General features: G+C 48.0%; 4 protein-coding genes across 12 annotated transcripts; 2 read left to right on the top strand and 2 right to left on the bottom strand.

Annotated features, from left to right (window-relative positions):
• Positions 1–66: 66 nt before the first annotated feature.
• On the bottom strand, positions 67–1,304 carry PPTG_00553 (hypothetical protein; the record flags this gene model as incomplete). Its single annotated transcript, XM_008891962.1, has 2 exons — positions 67–760; positions 835–1,304. 2 exons carry the CDS (start codon positions 1,302–1,304, stop codon positions 67–69), a joined length of 1,164 nt encoding a protein of 387 aa, XP_008890210.1.
• Positions 1,305–4,498: 3,194 nt separating this feature from the next.
• On the bottom strand, positions 4,499–7,142 carry PPTG_00552 (hypothetical protein). 6 transcript variants are annotated; one of them, XM_008891956.1, is made up of 5 exons: positions 6,997–7,142; positions 5,310–6,838; positions 4,943–5,253; positions 4,783–4,878; positions 4,499–4,726 (listed from the first exon to the last, which is right to left on the bottom strand). In XM_008891956.1, exons 1-5 carry the CDS (start codon positions 7,022–7,024, stop codon positions 4,687–4,689), a joined length of 2,004 nt encoding a protein of 667 aa, XP_008890204.1. In that variant the 5' UTR covers positions 7,025–7,142; the 3' UTR covers positions 4,499–4,686. The 6 variants fall into 6 exon arrangements, with proteins under 6 accessions (XP_008890204.1, XP_008890208.1, XP_008890209.1 ...); XM_008891960.1 differs by having other exon boundaries at positions 4,943–6,838; XM_008891961.1 differs by having other exon boundaries at positions 4,783–5,253.
• Positions 7,143–7,169: 27 nt separating this feature from the next.
• PPTG_00551 lies at positions 7,170–10,021 on the top strand. 2 transcript variants are annotated; one of them, XM_008891954.1, is made up of 3 exons: positions 7,170–7,473; positions 7,532–8,583; positions 8,674–10,021. In XM_008891954.1, the coding sequence occupies exons 1-3, from the start codon at positions 7,272–7,274 to the stop codon at positions 9,901–9,903; spliced, it is 2,484 nt and encodes an 827-aa protein (XP_008890202.1). In that variant the 5' UTR covers positions 7,170–7,271; the 3' UTR covers positions 9,904–10,021. The 2 variants fall into 2 exon arrangements, with proteins under 2 accessions (XP_008890202.1, XP_008890203.1); XM_008891955.1 differs by having other exon boundaries at positions 7,170–8,583.
• On the top strand, positions 9,960–14,946 carry PPTG_00550 (hypothetical protein). Of its 3 annotated transcripts, XM_008891953.1 has the most exons (5): positions 9,960–10,127; positions 10,252–11,355; positions 11,436–11,528; positions 11,611–14,462; positions 14,531–14,946. In XM_008891953.1, exons 2-5 carry the CDS (start codon positions 10,285–10,287, stop codon positions 14,643–14,645), a joined length of 4,131 nt encoding a protein of 1,376 aa, XP_008890201.1. In that variant the 5' UTR covers positions 9,960–10,127; positions 10,252–10,284; the 3' UTR covers positions 14,646–14,946. The 3 variants fall into 3 exon arrangements, with proteins under 3 accessions (XP_008890201.1, XP_008890200.1, XP_008890199.1); XM_008891952.1 differs by having other exon boundaries at positions 10,252–11,528; XM_008891951.1 differs by having other exon boundaries at positions 9,960–11,355.
• Positions 14,947–15,459: the final 513 nt, after the last annotated feature.

Below are 15,459 nucleotides of genomic sequence, written 5' to 3'. Positions count from 1 at the left end.
CGCAGCTAGTAGACTCCGTACTTTTGCAGCGTTCGTCTGTATGCCGTCAAAAGACCGTCGAAGGTCTTAGCCCACGGGCTGGTTTGCAGGACCAACACGGCAGCTGACAACCCCTGGCTTCTTCTCGCTCATTGTGAAGATCTGGTAGCGCTGCACCCCCAGATCCTTGTAAGCCTCTTTGACGGGCTTTCGGAACACCTTCATCATCGTGTTCTCTTTCGGAATATGGACAAGGGCCGAGCTAGACGAGGAGTCGTTGATAACCTCGAGCAGTTGATCAGCCGTCCACACGTCCTCCTTAGCAATCTTCTTCCCCATAAGGCCGAAGCCACGGTCAACAGCGTTCTTGGTGTGGCCCTTCACGAAAAACTTGAGCTCAACGACATCAAGTTCTCCAGTTTGAGCTAAAGCCAGCAGCATCTTAACAACGAAGTTATTCTTGTTTTGACCACCGCAATTGTCAGCGTAGATAGCGAGTTTTCGATGGCCGTTCGTCAGCACGATCCGCTGGATGAAGTGATACAGCATGCTGTTGACCTCGTCCGTTCCTTTCCCAGCAACCGATTCTTCGTAGACGTAGTTGTACTGTTGTCCCTTGTTAGCGTAGTAGATTCCAAAGACGTGAACGTTCACAAGAGACAAGAAATACCACTGAGACGGCGTACTGGCGACGCTGGGAAGGGTCAGGTTTTGACTGAAATCCATGACGATCACTGCGTGATCCTCCGACACGAATGCCAGGTCCTTCTTGTACTCCAGCCTAAAAAAAAGTTCGCAGTTAAACAAAATGATCTTTGCGTCCCATCTCAAACAAAATGATTCTTGCATCCCTACCTCATCTTCTTCGCGGCTTCAGTGTGGACGCCTAGGTCCTTAGTAAGCTCCGCTGTGATACACGACCGCATGCGTGTGTGCAGGATAGCACACAAGTCACAAACGTTGCTACGAGGAGACCTGATCCGAATAGTCGGACAATACTGCTGCAGGAGCTTTCGAAACGTCGAAGGGCGGGGTTCACGTACATCCAGGTCGTTCTCGAGGACGTGTCTTTCCCCAGTTCCCCGAACTGCTTCATTAGCATCGCCAACGAAGTCAGAACGCTCTGCTTCTTCTCCTGGGCGGTCATGTTTGATGTCGAGCGCAGGAAATTCTATGTCATTGTGGCCTTCCGGATCCGGTCTCAGCAACCCAAGCAGCCTTCTTTCACCAGAAAGGGCAACGCCCTGCTCGGACGACACACTAGGGCTTGTATGACTGCTGGTGGGTGGTGCCGGAGTGGAGGAGGTGGCCGGACGCATGTCCATTGTTCGGTTGAGTACAAGATCGCTTTCGATACACCTCGAGAAAAAATGGGTATGTGTGGGAAAAGCCTCTTTTTGCAAAACTTCATTTAAGTCCGAATTTCACTCGCCAATCTTTAAAGCCGTTTTTCTCGATAACTCCAAATGGTTCGTAAGGATCAGTTCGTTTGACGCCGTCTCAAATTATGATGAAGTTTCATACAGAGGTTAATGTTATGGTGGGGTGTAATTCCAACCTTATTATTTCTAGTTTTGATCGTTTTACGAGTATAAAGCACAATACCAAGTGTGATATATATACACCATTTAGCAATGGGTGTTAATAGACGATTTGTGTTCCGCGATAGTCACGCCGCAAATACATTACTCACGCCGGCATAATACACTAGTCACGTGAGCATAATACGCTAGTCACGCCGGCATAATTTAAATATGCTTGCGTGATTAACGCAGCACATAACTCGTTTACCCTAGTTATGCAAATGAACGCGAGCAAGCAGCGATCGAGGAGTTCCAAGAGCTTGATAACAAATCAAAGCAGCTCCGAGAATTTCAGAAGCGCTATTTCTTAAAGCAGCAAAAAGTATTGACTATTCTCCTCGATTACAACATCCAACAACTTCGCGAAGAGATTTAGACGCACAGACAGCGTTGCCAGAATGTGCGCACTCACGCTTAATTATCACAGTCAGCAGATTGGAGCTCACCACAGCCTCCCAGGACTGTTCGAATATTTTATTTGTATCTAGTAACAGATTGACAAACAACCTACGCAGTTTAAGGCAGGAACAACACGCAAGCGTCGGAAGAAATGAGATAACTCAATGCAAAAAGGTGACAGTTATTAAATAATAAGCTGGCTTATTGTCCGCCAATGGTCCTATGCTGAAGTGACCAAGCTTTTTCCTTTCTAGACTATAAGCGGCATCAGCGAGTAGCAACCACACCAACGGCTACGCTTTACAAACTCGGTATCCTCTTCACGAACTGCTTGATTATCGCCCGTGGTGGTAACAACAACTCGAGATACATTCACTGCCAGCCGCCGATATTCGACGAATGTTTCGCATCTTACCCAAGCACAACGTAATTACAAGTTCATTGATGTTACCGTACGAGTAAAACACTAGCTCAATTCAAATTAAAGCTTCTGATAAACATAGATCTTGATGAGACTCGATTCACTGTGCTCAATGCTCTGTAGCGGTTTTCCGCCTCGAAGCAAAACGAGAACTGCCTTATTACTCGACTGTCACCACGACAGCACTGCCATTAATTTTTAACTAGTTGCGTGCAATGGATATTAATTGCAATTAATTCCTAAAAATCCCACTATCGATCCATGTCGTCATTGAACTGGTAAGGCAGCAGCTTTTGAAACCTGCCTGACATGCCCTGGTCATCAATCACTCATGAGGAGCAAGTGAGAGAATCCGACCAGCAGAACCGAGTACATAAAGCTTCTCACAATCGGAGTATCTGTTGGCGGTAACGGTGCGGTACACAAGAATGGATGACTTACCTGAGTATCACATTCGTCGAAACGCTATTGAAGCCGAGAATGAAGCATATCTCCGAAACATAGCAGCTTTCGAGATACTCGACTCGACTCGACAATGTAACGGTGCTGAGAACAATGCTGTGCAGGAAGCAGAGAAGCAGCTGAAAAAAAGATGGGAGAAATTCATACAAGCTCGCAAACTAGCCGACGACGCCGACAAACTCTGCATTCAAGCATTTGAAACGTCTCTTCAACGCGCTAGAGCTGAACGATGGCTCGACCACCAACGTAATATCTCCTCCCGAGTTTCCACAGTGGAGAGTCAACGCCACCGTCGCAACGTACAAGATGTCAGGACGCGGCAAAGGAGCTAAAGGCTTGGGTACCGGTGGATCAACGCTACATCTCGCGGGACACTCGATACAAGGAATCTCAAGAGCGTCGATTCGCCGACTTGCTCGCAGAGCTGGTGTGGTTCGCAAGTCGGGGCTTGTTTACCAGCAGGCTCGAGCAGCGCGTCGTCGGGTGGGTCAATAGCGAATCCCCTTCACTTGAGACCAAGTAATCTCCTTGGCAAGATCGATACTGCGCAGTGCGATCAGTTTGAACAGGTGTATCGTAAGCCACTCAGCAATTCTTGAAAGAGCACCATGTCGATCTTTATGAGACGTAGGGAATTTTTTTGACACACTATACCGTAATAGTTGTGCGTGTAGGACTCGACAGAGAGATATCGCTTCCACCGGAAGGATCTAAACATGGTTTAACTTAACAAGGGTCTATTATTTTGCATTGTGCTTTTGAAATACTACTCCAAACTCAATCGTTTGGACTTGGTTTCGCTTTTGAAAGGAGACATCGTTTGAAACGCTGCTATTGATCTCAACAATCATGAGAAATCGGCCCATATGGGTTGGGGCTGAGACTTTCTAGCTGTTCGTAGTTGAAGAGTACTACGTCGCAGCGCCGGAGTAAAAACCATCGATCCACTGAACTCACTGAAAATAGCAGGAATGACGCAGGGCGGTTGCAGGCTTTCGTTAGAAACGCCGCTGAGAATGGTGGTGAGAATGGTAATGAATTGTGAGTGGTGTATGGCAAGGTTAGGAGACAGTAATAGAGCACGGACTTGCATTTTACATTTTTTTTTTTACTTAGACTCTACGTAGTAAGATCCTCCTTGTGGGAGCTACCCTTCTCCACACAAACTTATTGTAACATTGGAGGTCTTAAACGCCTCCTTAAAACCTGAAAATAAGGCTAAACGCTGAAGATACATGTACTCTGATTTATATTTCCTTTTCGCTGGTATTTTCAAAATTGTGAATTCACAGAATAGCACTTTTATTTTAAACTAAATTTCAGAGAGGAAAGAATGCTTCATGTAGCGCAGAATACTGACCCACGATCCCAGATATCAGTTTTTGTAGACTTTATGCTCCATTTATTTAATGAATATATTAAGATAGTGTGCCAGTAACGTACCACTTTTAAAAATCTTATATTTGTATCAACATAACTTTTCACAGAGACATTAATTTTTCAGCGATAAAATCACTCATAAAAGCGCTCTCTTCGGACAATTTGATGCTCAAAACACTGTCATTGCTGCATGATTCGGGGCACAGATGGCTCCGCTTTGAAAATGTCCTCATTTGGGGGGGGGGGGGGTGAACAGTTCCCTGCGCTTTTTGTTTAGAAGTTTGTAAGAGAGCTAAAAAACAATCTGGAGTTCTGATTGGCTAAAACTTGTGGCACAAAACTGTGTCGTAAGACGAAATTTGTCTGCACTCACCCAAATTTAAGATGTAGTGTTAACAACACTCCGTACAAAAGTAAAGTGGCTACGAAAGAAAAAAAATCTAATGTAACATCACACACTGCTTAAGACTTCAGTAGCAATTTTTCTCGTTCAGCGTAAAGTCTATCATGACAGCGTCAGTATATACCCCAATGAAAACTCAAAATTAAACTTCCTACCTTTGGAACTCGTCGTCCGAGATGGACAACATAGATCCATCCATCGCCGTAATGAACTCAACAGCACTACGCAAGTTCACGAAGCAGTATCCAGCCCTGTAACGCACCGGGAAAAAATGAGCATAAAAAAACGGAATCATCCACTTGTGTGCATCCTCACTTCGACATCAAGTCGGCTTGGTTCCGGTACGCTGAAATGTACTCGCAGTTGGAATACAGTCGAGGGATCTGCGAGTGCAGCACGATGTAGATAAAAACCGGCAGGAAGTCATCAGCACCTGGACGACTACCGGAGTCTCCTCGTGACAGATTGAGAACACTGAAAATGACGCTGCAGCACCGAACAATGCAATTGATTTTGTCCCCTGGCGACCGAAACGAGTTGATACGTCGTAATTCGTCTTCAGCCATCGACCAGACAACCTCGTTGCGCATGCACGGCTTGATATCTAGCATCTCTGGCGTTATGAACTGTGCAATAATACATGTTAGAGCTTCACAACTAAAACTGTACCAGCATAACGTACCGATAACAGCTGCATGCGTCGCAACAGAGCTTCATCCTCGTTCATCCACTGCTGGCACTCCTTCAGCTTATTGAATGCGATGTCTGATACTTTGTCCATGACGTATTTTTCAATACCATCGCGTGCCTTAGCCAGTTTAGCCTCAGAGACATGACGCCAGGCCGGATGGTTCAGTAGAATGTCCTCCATGCTCTCAAAAAATCGGATACATCGACGCCTGAACTCGTGTTTTCCATAGAAATCGTACTCAACATAGTCTGTTGACCGCGGGGGTCGTCCGTCACCGCGAGGCCCTAAGATGGAGCCAACAAACATACGAATTTTGTCCAAAATGTCTCGGGAAGCAGGCAGACTGATTCGCTGCAGGAACTCGCCGTACGTCAAAGTGTCTTCATCTCCATCAGCTGGGTTTCCGTCCGATTTTTTCTGCTTCATCTTTGCTTTCAGAGCTTCGTCGACACCTTCAAAAAGGTGACGCTGGCTTCGGCTTCTTGTTGATAATCCCGACGATCTACTATCCCCATAATCGAGTGAATTTTCCTCCCCTTTAAGCTGTTCGTGAGTACCCAAAGGCGCTGCTTCTTGCGTCTGGTTACTTTCGACATCATCGTCGTCGTTGAGGAGTCCAAGGTCGCTCACACTCAAGCGCCCGGACATGGTGCGGTTGGACTTGCGAAGAAAGCCTGCTGATCTCGCGAACACCTCCTCTGTAGGGCTGCTGTCTTGGCGCTCAAGCGAAGGTCGCCGTTTGACAATAGGAGAACTCCACGACCGTGGAGGCTTCGACACTGGTTCGCCAATATCTCCAAAAAGTGACGAGGACGACGATGCAGTAGTGGTGCTGCTCGAGCTATAGACACTGGCTGTTGCACTGTGGTTATTCGAATTCTTAGGTGCTCGAGGTGCGTATGGGAGTTCGTCCAGATCAATTTTCACTACATCCTCGCTGAATTTACTTGAATCCTCCTTGTTTTCAACGCTATCGTCCTTGGAACCGAACAGCGTGTCGTCCAGAGGGTCTGCCATACCCACAGCTCCGGGGTAGCTCTTCATAGAGCTCAAGAACATCCTCTTTTCATTCTGTTTCGAGTTATACTTGATGTTTTCTTTAATCAGATCACACCCAAAAGTACTCCCAGTTGTCAGGACGGGTAATGCCGTCACCATCGACTCTTTACCCATACCATTTGCTGCTGTAGTGGTGGCGTAAATCTTTGCGATAACGTCATCCTGCTGCTCCACCGCCGTGGTAAGAAACTGGCAGCGATCCCTTAATCTAACGAGCTCCAGGTCTCGTGCAAGCAACGCACTTGTAAGATCCGCTACTTCGCTACGTAGCTGCTCATTGGTGCGTCGCAACTGCTCCACTTCGCTCTCCACTTCTATGTTATTGCTACTCTCTGCTAAGGCACAGTCGATCTTGGATACCGAGTCCAACAGCTCCACTTCAACGTCCTCGTCCAAAGAACTCGCATGCGACACAGAACGCGTAGCAGATTTATCGTGGTCAGTTCGGCTCGCTCCAATTTCTTTATAAGTTATAGAAAAGTTATAGCAAAAGTAATAAGAAAAAGTTAGTTAGATGAGGAGTGAATGCCCTTGTTGAACCTAACGGTTGCCGGTGCTCTGACAGGCTACGAGTGACTAGAGAGCACTGGTTACTGTAGTTACTGCATTGGCTGCCTACCTGGTGAGTCGACGGCGATGTGAGGCATGGCTCCACGTGGTGTCCGTCCACGTGTGAGCTCTAGACTGCAAGTCTGCAAGTGCCTTGGGTTCTTCTTTAGGCGTCGGTGCCTTCGTTCTCTATTGGATCCAACTGTGAAGCATCCTCATTTCCACATAATTTGTACCTAACCTGTGACGTTAGTAAATCAATCTGTAACGCTAATTACAGTTGGTGGTACAGATATTGAGATCTTGGACGGTAGTATTGTATTGACAAGCATTTAGGAAGATACGATGCGGTGGAGAGACATTGTGCTGGCTGTGGTATGGTTGGGCTGCGTGGCGCGGTTTTGCAGAGCGGAGAGCTTAGATCTGAACCTGCGCACATCTTCGGCGTTGCAGGTGAACCAGGTGTTAAGAACTCTGTACACCAAGGGAGACATGGTGCAGCTGAAGGAGATCGCAGAGCAAGTCGTGCAGCAGAATAACTCGAAAGGTAATAGCCAAATTGAAGAATTGTATCGTTATATTAGTAATTTCAACTGCATGTGTAGTACTGCAGGATCTGAGTTTCCCGAGTGTGTTCCAGTACCTTGGGGTGGCTCAGTACTCTCTTGGGGATCTGGAGGAGGCGACAAAGACATTTGAGTTAGCCGTCAAAGTCAATGAGAATGACGCTCAGAGTTGGGTACATTTAGGGACTTGTTATCTTTGTCAGAAGAGGTTACCTGAAGCGGTAGCTGCATTGGAAGTGGGGGTGATGCAGAAAGGGTCGACCAAAGGCTTAAACGCTCTCGTTAAGGCGAGGAACTGGATGGCGGATTGGGAAGACAGAGATGGCTCGCTGACTCAGGTTAAGGAAATGTTGGAAGAGGGGCTGAAATTGGGACAACTGCCTGATTTAAATGCGTATGATGTTGTGGAACTCCCACCAAAGACGATGGTGGAGCTTCGTCGACGTGTATATGAGGAACTAGAGACATCGACAGAGCGGCTTTGCTGCGATGAACGCATCAATCTGAGACTACAAGCTCCAGAATTGCGAATTGGTTTCGTGTCGTCGGATTTCGGTGTACATCCTGTATCGTCGCTGCTACGTGGTTTACTAGCCTTGCTGTCGAGCTCGGATCATCAAACGAAAGTGTACTGTTTTTCACTATTAGACGCGTCGTCATGGTGGAGCAGAAATATCTCGCGCACAGTAGACTTCATGATATCGCTGAAGGGTAAAAATTCTCTCGACGCAGCGAAAATTATTCAGTCGCACGAAATCCACGTGCTTGTGGACTTAAATGGACACACACTGCACTCCGGGATTAGCATTTTCACTCATCGTCCCGCCCCCCTTCAAGTAGCGTATCTCGGGTATCCGATGACGACCGGATACCCTTCTATCGATTTTGTTGTGAGTGACGGTGTAGCGACTCCAGCTGAGACGAGTGGAGGGAGTTTCTCCGAGAAGCTTCTTCTACTACCGATGCACTACATTGTCAATGATCACCTTCAAATGCTGGGTCACACACTAGAAGGCAAGCGACCGAGGCTTTCACCATACTTTGATTTAGACGACAATACCTTCGTTTTCGCCACATTCAGCAATTGGCAGGTACAGTACATGCGCCTGGTTAATGTACAATCATTCATACATAGTATTTTGAGGGCTATCTAACGTTGTATCTGAACCAACAAATACCAGAAAATGGACCCTTCCGTTTTCAGTGCGTGGATGGAGATTTTGGCTCGTGTTCCGTCCAGTGTGATGTGGTTTCAGGAATATTTCGGCCACGAAGGAGCGATCACGAATCTTCGGAATGAAGCGGAAGCGCACGGTATTAACGACAACAGACTTATTTTTTCGTCGCTCGATTCGTGGATTGACCACACTTACCGAAAGCGAATCGCTGACCTTATTCTCGATACCCCTTTGAAAAATGGCCACACTACCATCCTCGACGCGCTGTGTGCTGGTGTGCCTGTGATCACTTTGGAAGGAGATCAGATGCACAATCGAGCCTCTAGCTCTGCCTTGAACGCACTGGATTTACACGACTTGACGGTAAACTCGTTCAAAGAATATGTCGAAGTTGCAGTCTATCTTGCTACCCACAAGCACGTGCTCCAAAAGCTTCGCAAGAATGTGGAAGACAACCGCTTGCACTATCCTCTTTTCGATACAGCCAAGTATGCAACCAAGTTCGAGGAGGCAATCAAAGTTGCGTGGCAGGTGAAAAAATCGAGACTACTAACTGGTAAACCGACGCGAGAAATGCACATCTTCCCATCTATCCAGTCTTCAACTGTGATGCCACGCAGTTTTCCTGTTCTGTCAGCAAAAGAAGACAGCAACGCCGAAGACGAATACATCGTGCGTGTTCAAAATGCATTAGATACTCAACAACCGATTCGACTTCACATCGGTGGCCACATTAAAAGTCCGGACTGGTGGATCGTCGATGCCAACGACGGAGATATCGTAGACTTTGTCATGTACATTTCCAATCTGTACGCGTTCCGAGACAACTCCGTCGATACAATCTACTCATCACACGTTCTAGAGCACTGCACACATGGATTTGGTCACGAGCTCGAACATACGTTGCGTGAATGGCATCGCGTCCTGCGTCCTGGCGGGCAGCTTCTCGTATCTGTCCCTAACCTTTTCGCTCTTGCCACACTTTTTACTAATGAGAGCATACCGCACCAACATCGCGTGTGGATTATGAACGTCATATACGGTGGACAGATCGACCAGTACGACCTCCACAAGGTTGGGTTCGACGAGACTATCCTGGTCGCCTATCTCAGTCAAGCTGGCTTCTGCGACTTCACGCGGCACGACGACTTCGGGCTCTTCAACGACTCCAGTACCCTCGTCGTGTACGACACCCCCATCAGCCTCAATATCCAAGCCCGCGCTTGCAAGTGACAAATAGTTGCAACAAAAAGGCAATAACACGTCACAACGCGTGATTATTCGTGATGATTACTCTTACATACCAACTTCAACATACATGAACAAGTTATGTGGCGCACACCAGAAGCCTTTAATCAAGCATGTTGTATTCAATACATGAGGAGGGGAAAAATCTTGAGCTGAGCAGTCAGTCGGCATTTTAGCGTGCGGAGAGGGACGACGACGCGCTTCGACAGGTATCTGCGCGCTCTGGGCGTCATAGGCCTCTAGCTACACCTGCAGTTGCTAACGCTGTGTCTTGTATTCGTGCTGGTGCCTTTTTTCCCCTGTGATTTCCGTCTCATATTACCGTTATTCAAGCCAAGAGTCAAGGACCATCACTCCTGCACTTTCATGAGCGCGCACTCGAGCGCCCGCTCCAGCCAGCGCTCGAGCTTCAGCGGCTCGCCACGACACATGACAGTGGACGAGATGAACCAGCTGTCCATTCGCAGTCTGGAGGAGCTCAACCAGCTCTCACAGGCCACGCGCCAGTTCGGAGAAGTGTATTCGGGCAGCCCGGACGCGTCTCGACGCAGCCCAAAGTTCCTACAGAGGCTGTTTGACCCACTGGATAACAAGAGCGATGCAGAATGTTTGTTTCGCGTCCGGATCTCCGGTATTCAATGCCGCAATCTCCAGGGACGAAGGTTTAGCGGCAAGAGTGACCCTTTTGTCGAGTTTTACTGGGACGACCCGGAGGAAAAAGCTCCTTACGCCACACCTGTGATCAAAGCGGACTTAAACCCGAACTATAAAGGAGTGTTGATCGCCTTTGAGTACAAGGCACCGCTTAATGCTCTGCAGAAGCGAATTTTGTCGGTCAAAGTGTTTTCGAATCGGAAATTTCACGCGAAACATTTGATTGGTCAAACTCAAGTGGACCTGTGGAGTATTGCGACTGGACCTGTGCATCATGATCACCACTTGATTGGATGCGATAATGGACGCGTGGTGTTTAACTGCTACATGGAGCAGTGTAGTGAGTGGAACATTTCTGTTAGCGACGTGGGAGTTATGATGCCTGAGATTGCGAACGAGCTGGACCGACCGGAAGGACATGATTTCCAGGAAGATGCGTCGTTGCCGCTGAAGAAGTTTGGAGTAAGCTACAAGTGCACGATCGGAACGAACGAGAAGTTCTACATGGGTAACAAGCTGAAGCATGCGATCAAGCGAGATATTGGAGATATCCATGAAGTGAGCTTCCAGTCGCTAGCAAGGCTGGCGGTATTATCGTCTCGAGTTTCTAGACCAAATACGCAACCGAAGGGAGATACGGGAGCGGAGGACGAAGTTGTTGCTGACTCTCTTGTGGCCCAAGACCCCATGGCTGTGGAATGGGCAACGTCTTCTGACTATCTGCCTCCCATTACACGATACAGCACTTTCGATGAACTCATGTCGGCGACGCTGACGTTGGAGGTAAACTGGATACTCACAAAGCGATGATATTTCATGTTTATGTTGTAGTTCTCAACTTTATCACACTGTTGTTATCGTAGGTGCGTCAACTGTTAGTTGGACGTGGTCAAATGTCTACAGATCCAGACGGGGGATTTTTGAGCTTGCTGGAAAAGTACAAGAATGAAACGTTGGTGCGTGCTATGTTACTGATCGCTAAATAGCTGCTTGAAGTTGTTGGACTAATCTTGGCATTCTGGTTATTTTACTTTCTAGGCAACACCAAATATTGACGTTCAGTTTGATGAGGAAATCAAGAACACAATTTTGTTCGGTCAAACGTGGTTGTCTTTGGAAAAGATTTTCGAAGATGCCCTTCAGGAGCGAATGAAAAAGAAATACGACGCTGATCCGAACAGCGGCATGAACGGTCTTGGGTTCTCTGAGCAGTTTGTCACGAGCAAATTTGAACAGAGTCTCACATTAAAGGGACACCAGGTTGGAGTGATTTACGGTACGATTCTGTTCAAGCGAATCCCCGACGTCCGACAGCTGCGATGTGGTGTAAATAGCGAGAATGGTATTTCGTCGTCGAGTTCGGTGATTGTGGGAGCTGTCGCGGCAGGCTCAAAGAAAAATCTGCGCAAATCCAAGGTGGTGATCCCAGTTGAAGCTCAACGTGTGTTGGAGAAGATGCAGGATCTGGTGGAACTAATGGCTAATCGACAAAAAGATGACAAAGAAGGCAAAGTGCGGAAGGCCACAAAGATATTGAAAATGCTGCAGGTATCACACAAAGCCTCGATGTTGTCGTGGGTGTATGTATCTGCTGAAGCACTGGAGGAAACGAAGAATATCCTTTTGAGACTGTGGCAGTTCCTGCTGGAGAACATCCGCGTCCGGCACTACACGCTGCGAAATGTTTTCTATGAACTGTTGTTTTATTTAGTGAAGCGCGCCGAATTGAGTGACTTGCCGTTGCTGGGTTTCGACTCGACTGTATCAACAACCGTGTTGGGTGCCAAGCATACGCATAAAGTCTCGAAGAAAGACCTGGAGTTTGGCTTGAAGTTACGGGCGATGCTCGTTGAAACCAAGTTCTGTGTGTTGCAGACGGTTTCTGTCCGTGGTGTCATGAACAACAATCTCATGTTCTTCGTGGCGCGAATGCTATCGGTGCTTTGCTTCCGGTTACCAAGTTTTGGCGTGGAGCTGTATCAGTTGTGGTCCGAATCTTATAATGAACCTGTGCCGGAGCTTGCTGCTGAGTTCAGAATGAATGCTGATGCTGATTTGTTCGCCATGGACGGATTGGAAGCCCACCTTGACTGGCGGCGGTTTCACAAAGCCATCTTTGATGAGTACGGAGAAAAGGCGTTGCGAAACCAGGAAGAAGAAGCCGAAGACAAGTACGAAGTGACTTCTGAGGCCTGGAAATCACGTTTCCGTCGGCTTAACGGTGAAGCGAACACCCTCAACATTCTGCTTGTGGACCAATGGCTATGGTATGTGCTGGATACTTTGGCTGTCCTCAACCAGAAGATCGGGTGGATCCATTTGCCTGGATATACTCAAGTGCTGATGGTGTTCTTCTTAGAGTTAAAGACGCAGAAGTCCGGCTGGCTCCCACCCACTCTGTACAAACTGTCGTGTACGATGTTGTCCAACCCGAGCTTGATCAACCCCATGACCAAGTTCCTATTGAGCAGCACGAGCGTACACGATGTGACCGCGGTCATCGGCGCCGTGGAACTGCTCGGTGTGTGGATGTACATGATTCGAAGTTGGCGCGTTCGTTTGAGCTCGTACCGACTGTCGCATCTAGAGAACAACGACCGCTGGAACTTCCATCAGGACGACCAGTACTCGATTCCAGCGGGAGATGAAGTGTCGTTGCTGCCTCCTTCATTCGACTTCCGCTTCCTATGCGCTGCTCTGCGTATTCTATTGGATTCAGAGCACACGCAAGTTGTATTGACAACCCTGGAGTTCTTGTACAACTGCTGGGATTGTTTCCCAGAGCGACATGCAGACAAACTGCGTTTCGAGTTGCTGCGGTCTTTCATCCGACTGTTCCTGCACTGGCATCGTGAAGTACGCAGTTTCTTCCAGACTCTGATTGCGTTCCGTGCCATGAAACCCCACGGGTGGACTCAAAAAGGAGCCTCTTTCGTGAATACGCCGCCACACAGCCGTCGCCAAATCGATGCTGTGGCGGCAGACTTTAACTCGTCTCTTGGCACTGAGGAGCCCAGTGACAGCGGCCGACGCTCGCGATCTTACAGTGCGAGCAACTTGATGGATTCGGTACATAAACGACTTAGTTCATCGTCACCGCGCTCGTCTCCTCGTACGTCCCCATCGCCGTCTCCGCGTAATTCGGGCTCGAGTTTGTCGTTGACGATATCATCCCCCAACAATCGCGGCTTTGGTAGTGGTAATAGCACACCAACTTCGGACTACAAGAGTGGGGACAGCTTCCAGACCAAGACACGCAGTATCTCGGAAGACTACGTCAAGCACCCAACGCTGCAACCTAAGATGGATTCCAACATCCAGATGAAGTTTAACCGGCTGCTGGAGTCGATCTACATCGCTGCGAAGAAGTACATCGACCATCAGAGCGAGAACGGCAACCTTCTACGTAAACAGACGATGAAGGCAACGTGGAAGAAGAAAGGAATGCTGCTGAAACAGGGCTTTATCTACAAGAACACTTGGAAAAACAAGTACTTCTCGCTGCAGAACAACAAGCTAGGATACGCGGACACGGAACACGGCCCCATCAAGCGCGAAATCAACGTCATTGGTAGCGTGGTCTCGGAGATGTCGAACCAGCTGGATCACTCTCAGGGAACACGCGTGGTGCTCTTCAACTGTTTCTCCGTGGATAGCGGCTACCAGAAGTTTGTTCTGTGTGCTCCGACGTTCGAGGAACAGCGTGAGTGGATAGAAGTGCTGACCCAGAATGCCACGGCCGAGACAGCTGAGCGAAAGGACAACGAGACGCTATCACAACTGGATCTCGCGGAAGTGTCGGGTCAATTGGAGTCACTGGCTGGGAAGCACTCGACCTCGGATGAAGTTCCAGAGAACCTGTTGCCGTACTCGGTGCTGGCTGTGAAAGAGTGAGTCACGTCTTGGTTGATGTGTTGTGTTTGCGTCGATCTAACTTCTTGTTTGCTCTTTTTGTCAGGTGGCTGAACTTCCGAGTGACTGCAATGGAGATTGAAGGCAAAATTGCTGCTGGGCAGCCGTTCCAGATGCCAGTGCTGCTGTCCAAGTCGTCTCTGTATGCGGATGATGACTAAGTGATGACGATGGCTAAACTTTGAAAGGGTCAAACGATTTATGGATGCTTTCGAAGACCATAGCTTCGGTGGCTGTTTTTTTCTTATCGTTAACAAGTATATACATTGTGGCCACCGTCAACATGCTAACTCTCGGCTTAGAATGAGCATCAACGCCTCCGTGGTATACGTTGATTCAGGTCCTGCTCCGGGTGATGTTGTAGGACGCTGACGCTTGGTTGCAACGAAATAACTAGATGCCAGCGATGTGTTGTTGGAAAATAATGTTGTCCATACGATCTTTGCTTCAGTGATGCCTTTTTTTTGTTTTACAAAAGGCCGTTGGCTCTAGGCTGGGAGGCCTGGCACTCTTGTCGGCAGGAAGGCCACGAACAACCGCCACTTACAAGTGGTAAACTAGTGTTGTTTTATACTTCTACCACGTTAATACCCGGTAATAACTTACCGTGGTAATTTTAGGCTTTAATACCACTGGTATTAACTTTGCGTAACGATTGTGTAACACGAAATTCAACTTATTAGCCGTCATATTTCATTCTAATATTTATGTCAGTGAGCATCTCCGCACAAGAGAAGAACACGTACAGTTAGACGGCAACTGCGCAGTAGGTGACGGCGCAAACTAATGTGTTTCCCCTTCCTTGTCTGTGTGCAATAGACACTTTGTGGCACGTAGGATCCACATATGCTGGATACCATTACGTCGCAGCCAATCGCGACGGCGGCACCTGATTGGGACCCAGGGGCATGCTGCCGAACAAGAAACAGTGTTGCTTTGAGCGCCAGCGGGACTCATTGTCGTTGCGATGTGGAG

This window comes from Phytophthora parasitica (assembly GCF_000247585.1).
Source record: "Phytophthora parasitica INRA-310 unplaced genomic scaffold supercont2.1, whole genome shotgun sequence".
NCBI lineage: Eukaryota > Oomycota > Peronosporomycetes > Peronosporales > Peronosporaceae > Phytophthora > Phytophthora nicotianae.
The sequence above is the reverse complement of the archived record's forward strand: the minus strand, read 5'-3'. Positions and strand labels throughout refer to the sequence as shown.